The sequence below is a fragment of the Miniopterus natalensis genome, chromosome 9 (assembly GCF_054644295.1).
Source record: "Miniopterus natalensis isolate mMinNat1 chromosome 9, mMinNat1.hap1, whole genome shotgun sequence".
Classification (NCBI taxonomy): domain Eukaryota; kingdom Metazoa; phylum Chordata; class Mammalia; order Chiroptera; family Miniopteridae; genus Miniopterus; species Miniopterus natalensis.
The window spans coordinates 32,079,750-32,097,224 of NC_142089.1; the positions used below are offsets into that span (position 1 = coordinate 32,079,750).

Here is a 17,475-nt window from a genome sequence, read left to right on the forward strand (position 1 = left end):
GGTGGGGCTGAGGCACCCTGCGGACGGACGAGTCCTCTTCCCGGGAAACCACCACCCTGGAAAGAAGTGTCTGTTTAGCTTCATCGGGATTGGGGGGCCTCAGAGGGTGTTCTCTGAGGGGCCTGTCTGCTGCCAGAGCTGCTTTTCCTGGTGGGTTTCTCGTCAGGCCGTTGCTAGGTTCCCCTTCTTGGCTCAAGACCACTGAGGGCAGAGGAAAATGGTGTTTTATTTTTGCTCGGGGATCCAGAAGACTATAGTTGTGGATAGGGTCCTCTGACCTCCAAGCAGTTCAGGGAGATGACTGCTTGATCTCCTGCTGAGATCGGGAGATGGTTGTTGATTGCTGGTAACTAGGGGAACCCTTGGGATTGCAGCTACGATGGGGTAGTTGTTAAGAGAGTTTCATTGATCCCAGTGGAACTTTAACACTGCCACAACCCAATGTAAATTGGAATGAGCTTGCCACTAGGTTCAGCGCCTGGCCCAGTATTGGAATTCCCTCCACAGCGTGCTCTTCTGAAACCTAGGCACTTTCTGACTCAGGAAGTAGACCCATCATTGTACAAGTTTCAGTTCTTAGGCAGACGGTTCTTTTTCAAGAGAGAATGTTCCTGTAAATCACATTCGATAGTCATAATTCAGGAATGCTTCCAAAGTGTGTAGAACCCAGTTGTGTCACTTTAGGGAACACACATCCCAGCAGTTTTGATGCCATTTTAGAATCTGCCCTCTCTCTTGAGCAGAACACACTGCAAGCACTTGAAGATAGTTGGAGTCCCCTAGAAATGGATAAATTCGTCATTCGAACGCCTAGACTCCAGAATAGTCCTCAGAAGCAAAATCCTGGAGGAAAGATTTACAAGCAGGCCACGATTGAATCTCTGAAGGTGAGAGGGGATCTGGGACTAGAGAAAATGTGCAATGGACTGTAACAGCAAGGTGGTGTGGAGTTCTTTGGAAGACCTATGAATTATTTCTAATGTGCTTCCTCCCCAAAGTGTCCCTGACCACTCCTAATCTGTTTCCCCCCTGTACTGACTTCTATTTATCAATTCCAGTACTTGTCTTACACTCTTCTAATTACTTTGGCTTTATGGTATATTTTGCTAGCTGGTAGGACAAGCCCCCAATGTTATTCTTTTGCAAAATTTTGTCTATTAGTAATGTTAAAGTACCAAGTATGATTCTATGTACCCAGTACAAACTCAGTAAGGCTGGGTGGTGATACTGTATTCTCCTGTCTTATTGGCCAGAACTGTATCACATGACCTCCATAGCTACAGCTGAGTCTGGGAAAGAGAATTTAATGGACTCTGCAACCTGAGTGTTATCAAGAGTCAAGAATAGATACAGGTTAGACAACCAAGAATGAGTCAGTCAACATAAATACCCAATTAATGGTAAAGTAACTTATTTCACTAAAAACAACAACAAAAAGTGCTCTTAATTAGTTCCCTTTGTCTTCTTGAACCTCTCCTCCTACATATCTGACTTTTTATTTTCTGTTTCCTTTATTGCTTCCTCTTCCTCCAGTAGACTCCTAATGTTTGTGCTTCCAAGAGTTTTTTCACATTTTATGTATTTGGCCATTGTGACCTTATTCATCTTAAGACTTCCCATGCTATGACTACCTACTTGGGCCTCCAGCCTAGATTTCTGAGGGTGAGAGTGGAATCTGGAGAAAATGCAGAGAACTGTGATAGCAAGCTGGCATTCTGTGTACTTACATACTCAGATGAACTCTTGTAGATAAGCCATAGGCTTAACAGATCCAGATCAGAAAGCAGTGAAGGGGGTATAAACAGAAACCCTTGATTCTAGTCTTTACTGTGTAACTGGATTATCTTTAGCAGGTCATGTCCTTCTCTGGGATCTCAGTTTGTCCTCATCTGTAAAATGTAGGGTTGAGTCATATCAATGTTTCTTTAAAGGAGCACTGTCGTCATTTGGGGTAAGATAATTCTTGATTATTTGGAACTGTCCAGTGAGTTGTAGGAAGTTTAACATTCCTGGCCCTTGGGCACTAAATGCCAATTTAGTGTTGTAATGCCCTCACATATTTCCAAGCAGTCCTTGGTTGAGACCTACTGAACTCTAGATGATCTTTAAAATCTCTCCTTGTCTTGCAGTTCTGTGACTTCATGCAACACATTCAAGATTTTCAGTTGTCTCTGGTTTTTCAGAGTATTCACAGATAATTGTACACAGCAATGATTCTCATTGAGGGATGGTGGTGGGCAGGATTGTGATATCAGACTCTCTGGAAGAAAAAGAGGATGGTAATAATTAAACTATACCTACACTCATACCAACACCCAGATTCTAACTTCTACCTGCCCCTTCTCCCCTCTATATCTCTACTTGTATCCAACTGAGAATTACTGTATTATGATGAGAATAAGTCATATGAAGATTATGAAATCAGAATGAACAGTAGATATATAGAATAACATTTCTATGAAATGTAATAGCTTTTCTTTCAAGTTCTTTATTCTCCTGTATTTACTTTTATATCCATATACCAAGTAACCAGGACTAGAAACAGAAACCATCCTTAACTCTTTTCTCTCTTGTATTCAGTTTTTCAATTCTGCCTCATAAAAATCTTTCTCTTTTTTTTAAATATATCTTTATTGATTTCAGAGAGAGTGAAGGAGAAGGAGAGAGAGAGAGATAGAAACATCAATGATGAGAGAGTCATTGATCGGCTGCCTCCTGCATGCCCTGACTGGGGATCAAGCTCGCAACCCTGGGCATGTGCCCTGACCGGGAATCCAATCCCTGTCGTCTGGATCCTAGGTCGATGCTTAACCGCTCAGCTATACCCAGCTGGGCTGCCTCCTAAAAATCTTTTTTGTCCTTCTATCTCCTATAAATTCATAAATCTTTGCTCTTATCTAGAGCAGTGCCATATTCTGGTTACTTAGCATCCCTGCCATTCTTACTCCACATTTAAGCCAGAGAAGTAAGTCTTTAAAAAATGAAAATCTACTCAAGTTATCTCCCTACCTAATCCTTAAGTGGTTTCTCATTACCTATCATCGATAAAGACATTTCTTTACATTGACACCCAAGGCCTTCCATGGGCACCTTCCTGCCACATCCCCTGCCGGCTCTTCTTAGTGTACATTTCTTCCAGTGTCAACCACTCACAATTTACCAAAGATGTGCACTTTCATACCTCTGTACCTTTGCATATGTTTTTCTGTTTGCCTAGAATGGCTTTACTCCCTTGTCTTGGTGATGTTATGGTACAGTAATTAAAAACACAGACTCTGGAGCCAAACTGCCTACGTTAAAATCCCAGCTCTGCCATTACTACCAGTGTGATTTGGACAACTTATTTAACCTCTCTGTGTCTTTCCTCATCTATAAAATGGAATTAATAATAATATCTACTTTATAAGTTAGTTATTAAGTTTGAGTGAATCAATATACAGAGCAGGGCAAAAGTAGGTTTACAGTTCATATGAAAAATAGTAATTTTATTAATAATATTAATAAAAATAATACAAGAATAAACTGTGCACTACTCAACTGTAAATCTACTTTTGCACTACTTGGAACAGGGTCTGGCACATTCTAAGCACTATGCAAGTGTTTGCTATCATCATCTACTTTATGAAATCCTGTTTGTTCCCCATGACTTAGTTCAAGAGTCTCTGATCTTCCCTGACCACCTTTGTGTCTCTGAGATACAGAAACAATCTAATCACTCCCTTCTTGTTTACCTTAAAACTAAAACAGCCAGTTATTTTTACTAGCAAAAATGGGTTTATTCAGGAATGGCAGAGAATTGAAATTCAGCACCAGCATGCTATGGAAAAACTATAGGCAAGTCCAGCAAACAAAGGAGAGGAAATTTTATAGAGGAAAAAGGATGTTGAGAGGGGGTGGTGCTTTGAAGGTAAATCCTTTGGAGGAAAGAGAGTTTAGAGTGTTGATGACTTCTAATTGGCTGAGTTTTGAGGGTTCCTATTGGTTGGGCTTGTTGCTGGGCAAAATAGAAAATCTTCCTCTTTCTTAGGTAGTAAAAACACTTTTTGTTGAGAATGCAAGGTATGGTCCCTTCCTGTTGGGGTCTAGTGGTAGTGGATGACAGCTCCTCCTTCTGGCCTCCCAACTTCATTTTAAATGAGGTTTCCTTTATTCAGTTTTACATTCTCTCTAAGCCATCCCAGTTTATTAACATTGCCCCTATCATTGTATTTGTTTGTGCTTAACTGTGTTTCTTTACATGCCTGTGCCCTGCTACACTCTAAGCTTCCTGAAAGAGTATGTCTTACTGATTTTGTATCCCCTGTGCCTGGCAAAGGGCTTGGCATATAGAAGTCTGCAATACATTTTTCTGAATGACCAAATGAACTAAAACTCCAAAAGCCTTGGCATGGCATATGTGACCCTTTCTGTTCTGAGCCAGTGAGCCTTGTCATCTCATCCCTTGTAGCTCCCTATTCACAGGACTACTTTCGAACCACACCCCATTTCTTGCTGTTCTCAGTATCAGCTATTCTCTTTCATGGTCGAAAGCTTTGAATGACTCTGGTCCCTTTTCATGGAAAGCCTTTTTCCTTTTACAAAGTGAATTCCTACTCATTTGTCAACCCACTTAATGCAACTTTCCCTGTGAATTCTAGATTATAAATTTCATGAGTACAGGGACCTTGGGTATTTTATTTACCTCTGTGTTCTTGGACCTATCACAGTGCTTGGCACATATTAAGCAGTCAATAAATATTTGTTAAATAAGTGAATTTTGAAATGCTTTCTGTGTCCGTTGGGGGAGTTAATCCTTCCCTCTTCAATACTCAGCAATTGGCTCAAATATCTGGTATAGCACTTACCTCACTATACTATAACTATCTGATTACCTGTAGTTTTTCCCAGTCTACTATGAACTCCTGAGGACTGGGACCACAGTGTGTTATTACGTTCTAATTCTGCTCCAAGACCTAACAGTGTCTGCTGCATTGTAGGTAAACATTTATTGAATAAATAAGAATCTCTTTATTTGGAAATGCCCTTGCAGGGTCTGTATATTAAATTATTCTATAAATATTATTGTGAAATAACTTTATGCCCAGCACTATGCTCGGTACTCTAGGGAACATATGAGAAATTTAAGATCAAAGTATGAGCCCTTGTGGGGCTTCCTATTATAGGATCATAGCATAAGAAATTTTTAAGTAATGATGCAAAATCATATATGATCCATTACAAAATTGTTTTTTGGACAATAAGGGTTAAGAGTTAAGAGAGGAGAGAACTCAGTGTCTATTTTAATGGTCAGAGCACCCTGAAGGGATGGAAAGATTTAGCTAGGTAGAGGGAAGTAGTGACAGATTACCATTCAGTAAGTGGTACTTGCTGTTCTCTTTCTTTTATGCACACATACATGCTCACCTTCATGTGTACACAATGACAAGTTAAAATCAAGATGAGTTACATGTGAGTTCTAGAGAGTTAACTAGTTCTATTCTTTGCCAAATGACTTATTCCCACACACTAGCATCACATTTTAATGTCAAGAATCATCTGAATTCAAGCCTTAATTTCCTCATCAGTAACACAAGAAATAACAATATCTAACCTGCAGTGTTGTTATGAGGGCTAAATAGATAAATGTATGTTAAAAGGGCTAAGCATTGTTTCTGGAAATGATCGTTTCCTCTTTTCGTGTACAGAAAAGGAGAGGCTTGTGTAGTAAAACTAGAGCTGAGAATGATGATGATGGCGGTGATGATGATAGTAGTAATGATTACTACTAACATTTATTGAGCCTATTTCTATGGGTTAGGCCTTGTGTTAAATGTTTTTCATATATTAACTCTTTAAATTCTAATAACAGCTCTGTGAAATAGATACTTTTATCATTTATTTTATTTATTTTAATCCTCACCAGAGGATATGTTTTATTAATTTTTAGCGAGAGAGAAACATCAATGTGAGAGAGGAATATTGCCCTGACCAGGAATTGAACCTGCCACCTTTTGGTGTACAGGACAATGCTTCAACCAACTGAGCCACCTGGCCAGAGCTATCATTTATATTTTACAGATGAAGAATCTAAGGCACAGCCCAGCTGGCATGACTCAGCATTTGAGGGTCAACCTAGGATCCCTGATCAGAGCACATGTTCAGGTTTCGGGCTTGATCTCCGGGGGGGGGCGTGCAGGAGGCAGCTGACCAATGATTCATCATTGATGTTTCTATCTCTTTCTCTCCCTCTCCCTTCTCTCTGAAATCAATAGGCATATTAAAAAAAAAAAAATCAAAAAAAAAAAATCTAAGGCACAGAGAGATTTAGCAGTTTGCTCAAGGTCATGCAGGTATAAGTTGCAGAGCTGGGATTTGAACTACACAATCTGATTCTGCAGTCTGCCCCCTATAGGGTGAACTATTTAAAAAAAAGTGGAGGTTTCTGAATGCCATGCAGAGGAAGTATAAAATCTTAGAATATTAGGACCATTGTACTTCTGTTATCAGTATAGTACAAGTAATTTGCCATATCCTTATCACATTCAATGAAAGTAATACTCAATAGAGCTCATGTAGTGTACATTTGAATGGTAAAGGTTAATTTGGTTAATCTCTTTTTACTCTCTTAAGGGAGAGTGGTTTCTTCTGTTGGTTGCAATAGGAGATTTTTTTAATTAAAAGATTCTAGAATATGCTAGTTCTTTTAAGTTCAGCAGTTGAGAATGCTCTATAAACCTTTCTTCTCTTTGTAGGATTGACTAGCCCAGTATGTGTCCCCTGCCCCCACCAGTGGAATGGTACCCACATTACTGCATATGAGAGAATTATTGTCTCTAATTGGTTTTGTCAGACTTGATATTTCAACCATCCACAACCATAAGACCAGATAGTATTTTGGAGAGCGCCTCTTCTTTCTGGCAATAACCATTCCATTACTAATTGTAGCTACCCCATTGATATTTCATGTTCACTTTCCTGTTCCTCTCCATAATTCTGATAAAAACTGGAAATATTTGTTTTTGGGCCCACATTTGAACAGAAATAAGGAAACATTCTTTGATATTTATGGAGTTCTTCTGCTCTGAAACTGACTGCTATGTTTTTCTATTTCTGCCCTAAAATTTCAGATCTGAAAAACTATGCTGTACTTAGTCCTTGAGGGTAGAAATGGCTTTGTTCAGTTACACCTACTGTGCACTGGGGATAGAGAGAAAAATGAATTGTTCCAGCCCTCAAGCTGCTTGTAGTCCAGGGGAAGACAGTCTTATAGATAAGTATAAGCAGAAAGCAGATACACAGTAGTGAAAGTCTGTACAGATTACAAAGGGACCCAAAAAGGAGTATGGTCAAATGTGGTTGGAGAGAGGCAAGAATGACTTTATAGAGGAGGTGATGCTTGAACAGCATCTTAAAAAATAAATAGGCAAAGAAAGAACATCCCAGACAAAGAGTGTGAAATACTTTGATTCATTTAGGCAGCTTTAAATAGTTTGGTGTATCTGGAGCAGATGATGAAGCTGATAAGGACATCAGGAACCAAGTCATGGAAGAAGGCCTTTTATGCCATGCTAAAGAGTTTGGGCTTCTGTAGTTCCATATGCTGGAATGAGCTGAGTGGAACCCTGAACCTCATTCTAACCATGTAGAAATGCTTGATAAAAAGTCTCCAATACAGAGCTGAAATTAAAAGCAAGAACAAGAAATCCTCAGGTGCCAGGAAAAAGGGGAAATCCAAACCCAGAGCTGCAAGTGGGAGCTTAAGTCAAATAGTTCTGTTGAAACCAGATGTAATGCTTAGGGGCTGGGGTTTTAGGGCCAGTATGGGTATTGCACATAAGTCCTCAGATTAATAACCCCCATATGAAACAGCCAAAACAGGGCTACCATGCTTGAGAAAAATGAACTAGAAAAATTTCATTAGTCCAAGGAAACAGCATGAAGATTGTGGTCTTCTCAGGGTTTTGGATAAAAAAGTTGACTATAATAAAGTAGAACCTCACACTTATTACTGTGCACGGAGATATATATATCTATATTTACATTTATATGTACCTATATATCTATATAGTTTAAATTCACACTATATGCAACCCTGAATATTAATTAGGGGAATAGATTTTAAAATTCTAAGACATTTGTATATAAAAACAATGGAATACTATCCAACACTATTAAAGTGGATCATCTTGTCCTAGGTGGTTTGGCTTAGTGGTTAGGGCATTGGCTCTTGGAATGAGGGTTCTGGGTTCGATTCCAGCCAAGGGGCACGTATCTCGGTTGCAGGCTCAACCCCTGGCATGTGCTGGAGGCAACCTATCAATGTGTGTCTCTCACATCAATGTTTCTTCTTCTTCCCCCCCCCCTTTCCATTCTCTCTCTGAAAAGCAATGGGGAAAAATATCCTTAATTGAGGATTAAAAAAAAAAAAGTAAAGTGGATCATCTCGCTTTATATGTATCAGTATAAATAAATCAAGAAAATATATTGATGAAAACGCAAATTGTAGAATATGATATTTATACCTTCTTCCTGTTGAAAATATCCCTCCCACCACTGCCTGCTAGGCTGGAAGCAGACCCCAGCCAGGGAAGAGAGTTGAGACTTTATTTTTTTGGTTGCTTTTTATTGAACTATCACATGCATATAGAAAAATGAATAAGTCATGAGTATACATCAGGACAGATTTTCACAAAGTGAACACATCTGTGTCACCAATATCCAGATCAAAAAACAGAATGCTATCAGAATTCCAGAGCCCTCAATACCCCCTTCTCTTCCTTAACTGGGCCCCCTCCCCAGAATAATAACCATTGAGAGGATTTTTTTATTATAAAAACTTTATTATTTTGTCTCTGTTTACTTTTTAAAAAAATTTTTTATGGCCTGAGTGGCTCCGTTAGTTGAGGGTTGTCCTGGGCACTGAAAGGTTTTGGGTTCAATTCCCGGTCAGGGCACATACCTGGGTTGCAGGTTTGATCCCTGGTTGGGCATGTATAGAAGGCAACCGATCGATGTTTCTCTCCCTCTCTTTAAGCATGTCCTTGGGTGAGAATTAAAAAAAAAATTCTTTAGTTGAAATAATTTCAAAACTACAGAAGAGTTGCAATACAGAATAAAGAACTTTCCCATCCCTTCACCTAGATTTCTTAATTTAAAATTTTACGCTTAATGGAAGTATGGTAGTTTCTTCAAGGAATAGAAGAGGGGGACGGATGAGTTTGGTGGAGGGAGTAAATAGACTTGAACTTTCTAATATTTTATTTATAAAAATGGTAAAATGGCCTGGCTGGTGTGGCTCAGGGGTTGAGCATTGACCTATGATCCAGGTGATCGAGGTTTGATTTCCAGTCAGGGCACATGCCTGGGTTGCGGGCTCGATCCCCAGTAGGGGGTGTGCAGGAGGCAGCCCATCAATGACACTCCCATCATTGATGTTTCAATCTCTCCCCCTCTGCCTTCCTCTCTCTGAAGTCAATAAAGATTTTTTTTTTTAAATGGCAAAATGTTAACTTTATTATAAATAGTGAATTACTCTACTTTTCTATGTATTTGAAGTTTTAAAAAATTCTTCAAACAAGAGACAGTTTGAGTTGTATCATCGAGGAAGTGGGGAGCTGTTAAAGTGTGCTTTTACTGTTGAAATAAATATGTCTTTATGACATTTCTGCTCTCTGTCCTCACCTATGAATTAAAACACTTAAGTGAGCTATAGGATTGATTCACCTCAGCATCGTTTTTCTTTTCTTCTCATCCTTATTGCATCTCACTGCTAAGTGCCCAGTGGTGTCTGACATGGTAAGATTAAAACTTGCACTTTTCCTAATAGATGTAACTCTCTTCCTGATTTGCAGTAAGCAGGACCTGCTTTTAAGCAATTACCCATCATTTGGGGCTATCACACACACTGCTTTGGTTCAGGTCATAATCAATAATTCATATGTCAATAGGAGCCCCATTAGCTCAGGTGAAGTCAGATGTCTTTCTAATGAAAATGTTCCATTTTCCAAATGACTTTTCTTTTTCCCAGAGAGTTGTGGTTATAGAAGACATAAAAAGATGGAAAACTATGTTGGAGCTTCCTGGTCAAACCAAAGAGAATCTAGTTGGAACCTTACGAGAATTAAAGAAGAAAATACCCTCCAGGGAAGTGTTAAAATCAACACGGATAGGTATGTTCCTTTTGAATGTTATGCAGAATGCTTATATTTTGTCTCCTTCCTCCTTCCTTTCCTCCCTCACTCACACATTATCTTCATATCAGTGCTTCTCAAACTATCCATGATAAGGGACCATTGTTCTAAAAAGTTTCCATTGGTTGCAGACCAAGACTTTCATAATATATAATAAAAATTACCAGAAAAATAAAATTAAAATATACAAAATACAAGCCCCAGTTTATTGTTTTATTTTTAGGGTTTTTTTAAAGATTCAACAGATGTAGAATTACTCTTATCAAATTGCTATAAAAGTTTCTAAATGCTTCCGTTTCAGTGCTTACTGCCTGGACTGGTAACTGGCAGTAACCTATGGATAACACTTTGAGTGTGTTTGATGCTGGGTGTGCAAAAATTAATAACATGGTTCATGATCTCAAGGAACTTCAGAGAAATAAGCATGTAGACAGATGTTAGCAGTAAGAAATTATAGGTTATAAATAAAAACATAGAAATAATATCCTGGGTACCATTCTGATCTATCCAAGGTATATGCTGGCATAAAGAAAAGAGTAGTCACTTACATCTGGGGAGTTCAGAAAAGGCTTCATAGAAGAGGTGACATTTCAGTTCAGTATTGAAAGAGACTTGGCTTTTCCCTCTCTAGTAGAAATAACTTGCTAAGTATGGTTTATAAAAACAAAATGATAGCATCCTTTGCTGCTGTATCATTTGTTATAGCATTGGAGATATTTAAAAAGTAAGTCAGGGACTGCCTTGAATTGCCATTTTAGTACAGTACACAACTGTGAATAATATGCAAGGGAGGACCAACATGTGTTCCTCAAGCTGCTCCTAACTCTCCAGGGAGTCCAGGGTAGTCATTCACAGCTGCTGTTCTTGCCCTCACTAGTGCAGCCATTGCCTTCTCTGCCTCCCCTTGACCTCTCATTCATGAGAAGTAGGAGAGAGAGCAGCTTCACACTGGCGCTAACAGCTGGCAAGAGCTGTGGAAATCCCCCAGAGAACCCCCCAAGAGTCTTGAGAGTTGCACCCCTGTAATATAAACCAGAATCTGAGAAAATTAGATGCTTAAAGAACATAAAACCCTATCATTATAGCCAAGGAAATGCTCCCATCTGCTGGCGGATTTTCTCTTTATAGGTTGCGGTCACTAGAGGGCAATAAGACCATTCATATAAGCAGATAAAGTATTTCCACCAGTAGAGGGTACTAGTGATTAATATTTTATGACATGTATATATTTACATATATGTATATATATGTTCATATTTAGGCACATACCACAGTTACCATTTATGATCAAATCTTAAATATCAACATAATAGGCTGGAATTGTTCTACAAATACAGAACACAATAATTTTTTAAAAATCATTTCTATTCTTTGAGTAAATTGTGAGTATGCTTTTAAGAATGGGTGTGTCTGATCAGAGATTTCAGTTCAGGGATCATAATGAAACCACACAAGGGGGCTTGACTTGAGAGGAGCTGGAAACCATCCAACTTTTGAGTCTTGACCCTACCCTAAGCCTTCCCTAAGCCTGAGGTATGGAATATAGGGGTTTCTTGATTTCTTTGTAGTTACAACAATTGCTGAGCTGAAGATTCATTTGGATCATTGCCTGAGCATGTTTACATTCTTCCACCTTTAGCCTCCTGCCTATCCCTATCCTGTGGGCTATAAGAGACAAATATTTACTGAGTGCTTTCTTCGTGCTAGGAACTGTGCTGGTATAATAATGGAGACAGATATTGTCTACGCCTCTTTGAAGCCTGCAGTCTAATGGAAGGACAGACAATTTAACAAGACATTATCAGACAGTGTGATGAGTGCTCTGATGATCGGGAGAAGTTAGCCTAAGGAGTATGTGTGTTGGGAGTGGAGAAGAAGATATTGAAGAATGTGTCAGGCAGGAGGGTATATCCTGTGAGCTGTACACAGAGCTGGAGGTGGGAGAGAACAGGATACATTGCAGAAACTAAAAGGAATTTGGTGTGTTTGAAGTGAAGCTGGAGAGACAGTCTGAACCAGATGGAGAAGGTCCTTTGTAAGCCATTCAAAAACTCTTTGGTCTTAGCATGTGTATTAGTTATCTATCCCTGTGTAAAAATTACCCCCATATTTAGCAGCTTAAATATGGTTATCTCATAGTTTTTCTGTGAGTCAGGAATCTAGGAGATGCTTATCTGGGTGATTCTGGCTCTTAAGATGTTTCAGTCAAGCTGTTGGCTGTGTCCATAGTCATCTGAAAGTTTGACCAGGGCTTAAGGATCTACTGAAAATGGCTCACTCCCAGGATTGGTGGTAGGAGGCCTCAGTCCTTCATTAGATGGGCCTCTCCTTAGGGCTGCTCATGACATGGCAGCTGTCTTTCCCCAGAACAAGTGATCCAAGAAAGAACAACCAAGATGGAAGCTACAGTGTCTTTTATAACCCAATCTCAGAAGTGACATACCATCACTTCTATCATATTCTGTTGGGCACACAGACCAACCCTGGCACAGTTTGGGAGGCAACTGTACACAGGTTATGAATACCAAGAGGTGAGGATCATTGGGGCTATCTTATAGACTGGCTGCCAAAACATGTATTTCTTTTTATTTAACCTAGATACATTACACTTCTTGGACATGCAAATTTGTGTTCATTTGTAGGAATTTTACAGCCATCCCTTTAAAAGTACCTCTTTTTCATTCTATTTCTTCGTTCTGGGATTCTGCAATTAGAAATCTATTAGACCTTTATCCCCCCCATATCCCTTAGCTTGTTTGTCATATGTATGTATTTTTTATCTCCTTGTCTCTCGTAATTATCTGGGCAGCTTCTTCAGGTATATATCTTTGAAGTCAGTAATTCTCTTTTTAGCTGACTCTAATCTGCTATTCAACCCATTCATTGAGTTCTTTATCTCAAACACTATTTTTCATTTTTTTAAGTTTCCTTTTCCCCCTAAATCTATCTCTTTTAAATATTATTTGTACATTCTTATGATTGTGCCTTTTATTTCTTTAAACACTTAATGTATAGTTCTGTATTTTTCATCTGACTTCTAGTATTTGGAGTCCTTGGGGTTTTAAATCTGTTGTTTATTGTTTCTGCTGACTCTCATGGTGCTTGCCGTCCCATGTTTTTGTTGATTTTTAATTGTAAGTGCATTATTTTCTTTCAATCTATGGGAATTTAGTCTGACTAAGTTGGAGAAGCCTCCCTCAAAAGGGGATTTGCTGCTTTTCTTTTTTTCTTTCTGCTAATAGTGAAGGGTCACTTCTGACCTGGAATACCTTAGCATACTTCTCAAGGATCCCAGTTCAATATGAGAGTCCCAGGATTAGCTCTCCCACTTCACCACTGGCCCAAAAGTATTTCAGCAGCATTGCTATTTACGTTAGCCCTTAGTTTAACCCTACCCCTCCCTGAGCCTATCCCTTTAGCTTCTGCTTACTTTTTTGGAAGATACAATGAGGTAGATTTTATTTAGAATCTAGTTTTACTTCAGGGAAAGGGTAGCTTTTATCCATAATAAAGCCTGAGACCCTAAAGATAGTAAGTAATTATTATTAGAGGATTTTGACTGGAGGAATGACATACTCACATTTGCATTTTAGGAAAAAATCTATCTGGCTGCCATGTGGGAAAGTATTGGAGAAAAGCAAATCTAGAGGTAGGAAGCCCAGTGAGGAAGCTACTAAAACATCTGGTTGAGATATGAGGGTGGGTTAGTAGTTGTGGAGATGGAGAAGTGTGGTTGGAATCAAGAGACAAAAATGGAATAAAATCCCAGAGGATCTAGAGATTTATTGCATGTTGGGAATGAAGATAAAGGAGTTAAGGCTGAGCTTAGATTTGTTACGGCCAAGTAGGTGGGTGGCAGTACCGCTCATTAAGATAGGGAACAGCAGGTTTGGAGATGGAGAGATTAATAAATTCAGTTTTAGACTTACTGTGTTTGACATGCTGTGGGACATCCAGGAGGAAATGTCCAATAGAATGTTGGGTGTACAAGGCTGAAGCTAAGGAGAGACTATAAGTATATACTTGGGAGTCACCATCAGCATATGGTTAGAAATTGAGGCAATGGAAATAGATAAGTTTGCCCAGGGAGAATATTTAAGAAAGCATAGCTAAGTCCAAAATCCTGACGCACACCAATATTTAAGAGACGTATAGAAGGAGACTGAGAAGGTGTCACAAGGGAAACAGGAGAGAATGCTGTCATGAAATGGAAAGGAGTATTTCTAGGTGAGCAGTGTCCATTGTTCTCAAAGGGCCAAATATGCTAAGCCTAAAGATTGCACATTAGATTTTGCAAGTTAAGGTCAGAAAGGATTTTGGTAAGGTCAAAGGCAGGGTTAGGGGCAGAAGGTTGAGGAATGAGAAGGAGGTAAGGAAATGAAACTGAAAATTAACTCTTTCAAGAAGTTTGGTATTGAAAGAAAAGAGAGGTGGCAATATCAGAAAGAGAATGTGGGGTTGAAGAAAATTGTCATTTTTAAAATAGGAGAGACTCTAACCTGTTGGTTGACAAGTTTGTAGAGACCTTATCAGGGAGAATGGACTAGACTTAGCAAGGATTAGACTGTGGTGACAAGGAGGCCAAGATGCTTTTTATTTTGTTGCCACCAGTTCTTTCTGCCTTCAGACTCAGATCTTTCCCTTTAAATGTCTTTGCCATCTCTTACAGACACCTTGTTTCTCTTCTTCCCTTTATAGCCAGATTCCTTTAAAAATGATTGATAATCACAACTGCCATTTCTGTACCTCCCATTCCTTCATTCAACCCTTTCCATGCTGGCTTTTCTTCACAACCACTATTCTCTCTCAGGACATGAGTTATTTCATCCTATCCAAGCCCAATAGTCTTGTCTCATTTCTCTTCCTAGAACCATGAATTTGAGACTATTGATTAATCTTTTTTCTGTCAACATAAATGACACTGAACTTATTGCCAAATTCTTTATCTATTTTTTAAATGTATATTTCCTTCATAGCCCTTACCGAGTATGTAATTACTCATTTAATTATTTACTTCTTTATTTTTTATTTGCTAAACAGTAACCCTAGGCCAGCAGGACCATGCATCACATTTTTTTTAGTGATCCATTTCAAGCATTAGTATGGCATGTAGCAGGAGCACAGGATGTATTCACCAAATGAATGCAAATGACAAGATCAAATAAGATTGTCTCCATGACTTTCTATTTTTTTATATTCCTGTTTCTTGCCTTTCTCTGTTTCTTCAGTCCTTGTCCCCTGTTCCCTAACATGGGGTGCTTTTCCATAAAATTCTGACCTCCGACTTGCTGCTGCTTTAGAGTACTTCAGCAGAGAGCTTGTCCCCTCTTGAGCTTAACTGAGGCCTTAATTCAGACAGCGCTTGGATATGTATCTCCCTTCCTGATCCATTTTTAAATCTTAGATTTTTAGAAATGTTGTTTCAATTTATATTTCTACCATTTTCTTAAAATCTTACTAATTAATAGGTTAAAATAGCATCTAATTTTCATTTGCTTCAGAGAATAAATTGTTTTCTATGTGTTTATTGGCACTTTGTCCTTTTTGTGTGAATTGTTTGTGTTCTTTGTCCATTTATTCTTGAGATCTTATCATTTTTGCTATTCTTGAACTTTGTAAATGTCAGTGTCATAACACTTTTAAATCCATTTAGCTACCTAAATTTATAAAGAAGGAAACGGACCCAGTGAGATGAAGTGACTTATCCAGGCCCACATAGTGAGTTAGCATCAGAGATATAATGAGAATACGGTCTCTTGGGGCAATGTTCTTTCTTGGTTTGCAGCAGACTGCCATTGTGTCCTGGACCCTAGCCATATGTGCCTTTATTTTATTGGACCATCTCTGTGTGTTCTGCTATCTGCTCAAACTCACCTCTTTTAAACAGAATTTAGTACCTTTTCTTGTGTACCTCAAATGTAAGTTTTCTCCTAGCATTCCCATTTCAGTCAGTGCCCCTAGCATTTTACTCTGACATGAACTCTCCAGGTAGAAATGTCTAGCAGGCAGTTGGAGATATGGGACTGAAGCTCATATAACAGATGTAGACTAAAAATACGTATTCGGAAGTCATTTGCCTAGAAGTATTTGCTTAAAATCACCTAAGTGGATGAATTCTCTGAGTGAAAGAAAAGATTAAAGGGCTGAAGGGTAGAATTGGAAGATCCATGGTTTCAAGTTGTGCCATAGATTCCCATTTCTTCAGCAATCTCGAACTATTTATAGGCTCCTGTATTCTTTTTCTATGAATAATGCCACAACAAATTGCCACAAAATTAGTGGTTTAAAACAACACAGATTTATTATCTTATAGTTCTATGGGTCAGAAGTTCAGTATGGGTCTTAGTAAGCTAAAATCAAAGTGTGGGAAGGCCTCCCTTCCATGCTGGAGACTCTAGGGGATAATGTTTCCTTGCCTTTTCCAGTGTCTAGAAGCTACCTGTATTCCTTGGCTCGTGGTTTCCTTCCTCCATCTTCAGAGCTGGAGGGTCAAATTCTTCTCACTTCTCATCTTTCTAACCCACCCTTCTGTCTCTTCTACCTTTAAGAAGTGTGATTAAATTGGTCCCATCAATAATCCACCATATCTCAGGGTCCTTAACCTTAAATCACATCTACAGAGTCCCTTTTTACATGTAAAGTAACATATTCACAGGTTCTGAGGATTAAGGCTGTCTTTGGGGACCATTATTCTGCCTACCACAAGCCCTCAAATTATGCCATGCTGTTTCAGGTTTTATGTTCTTGTTCACTCTTCTTCTGTGAGTCCTGTCTCCTTGAGCCATTGTCAAGACTCAGAATGAGAATTTGCCTCTTTTATGGTATTTCCTGGCCCCTTTGCCAGCTGAATTGACTCCTCTGTCCTTTTGGCCCTCCCTGGGATTCCCCTTTCAGTACTGTTTAGGACCTGTAACACTTTCATGCATTTGTTTCTTTAGGTGTCTTCTGTGCTTAGACCTACCTGGAGCTCCTTGAGTACAGGGCTGCATCTTGGTCACATTCTATCCCGATGTCTAGCGCAGGGTCTGGTACATACCTAGCATTTGGTAATGTTTGTTAAATGAGTGAAAGACTGCTTCCTGCAGGGAATTTAGCTTAATGTGCTGGGATGCAGAAACCCCCTACCCTTATGCCCAGGAGACTTGACCTAGATCATAAGACCAGCCAGTGGCACTGCTTGCTTGAAAACATAAACTTCATGAAGCAAATAATGACATTTTGCAGATCATTAACTTCCTTGATGTAGCTACTGACCAACTTGTGACCTTGGGGAAAGGTCATGGATCCTCATTCTTTTCATCTCAAT

General features: G+C 39.0%; 1 protein-coding gene across 1 annotated transcript in view; it reads left to right on the forward strand.

The window, feature by feature from the left end:
- Window positions 1–60: 60 nt before the first annotated feature.
- TCEANC2 (transcription elongation factor A N-terminal and central domain containing 2) overlaps window positions 61–17,475 on the forward strand; it is a 31,507-nt gene continuing 14,092 nt past the window's right edge. The window contains exons 1-3 of the mRNA XM_016219821.2: window positions 61–150; window positions 744–887; window positions 10,007–10,148. Coding sequence (XP_016075307.1) covers window positions 786–887; window positions 10,007–10,148 — 244 coding nt within the window. The 5' untranslated portion in view covers window positions 61–150; window positions 744–785. The remainder of the gene's footprint in view (window positions 151–743; window positions 888–10,006; window positions 10,149–17,475) is intronic.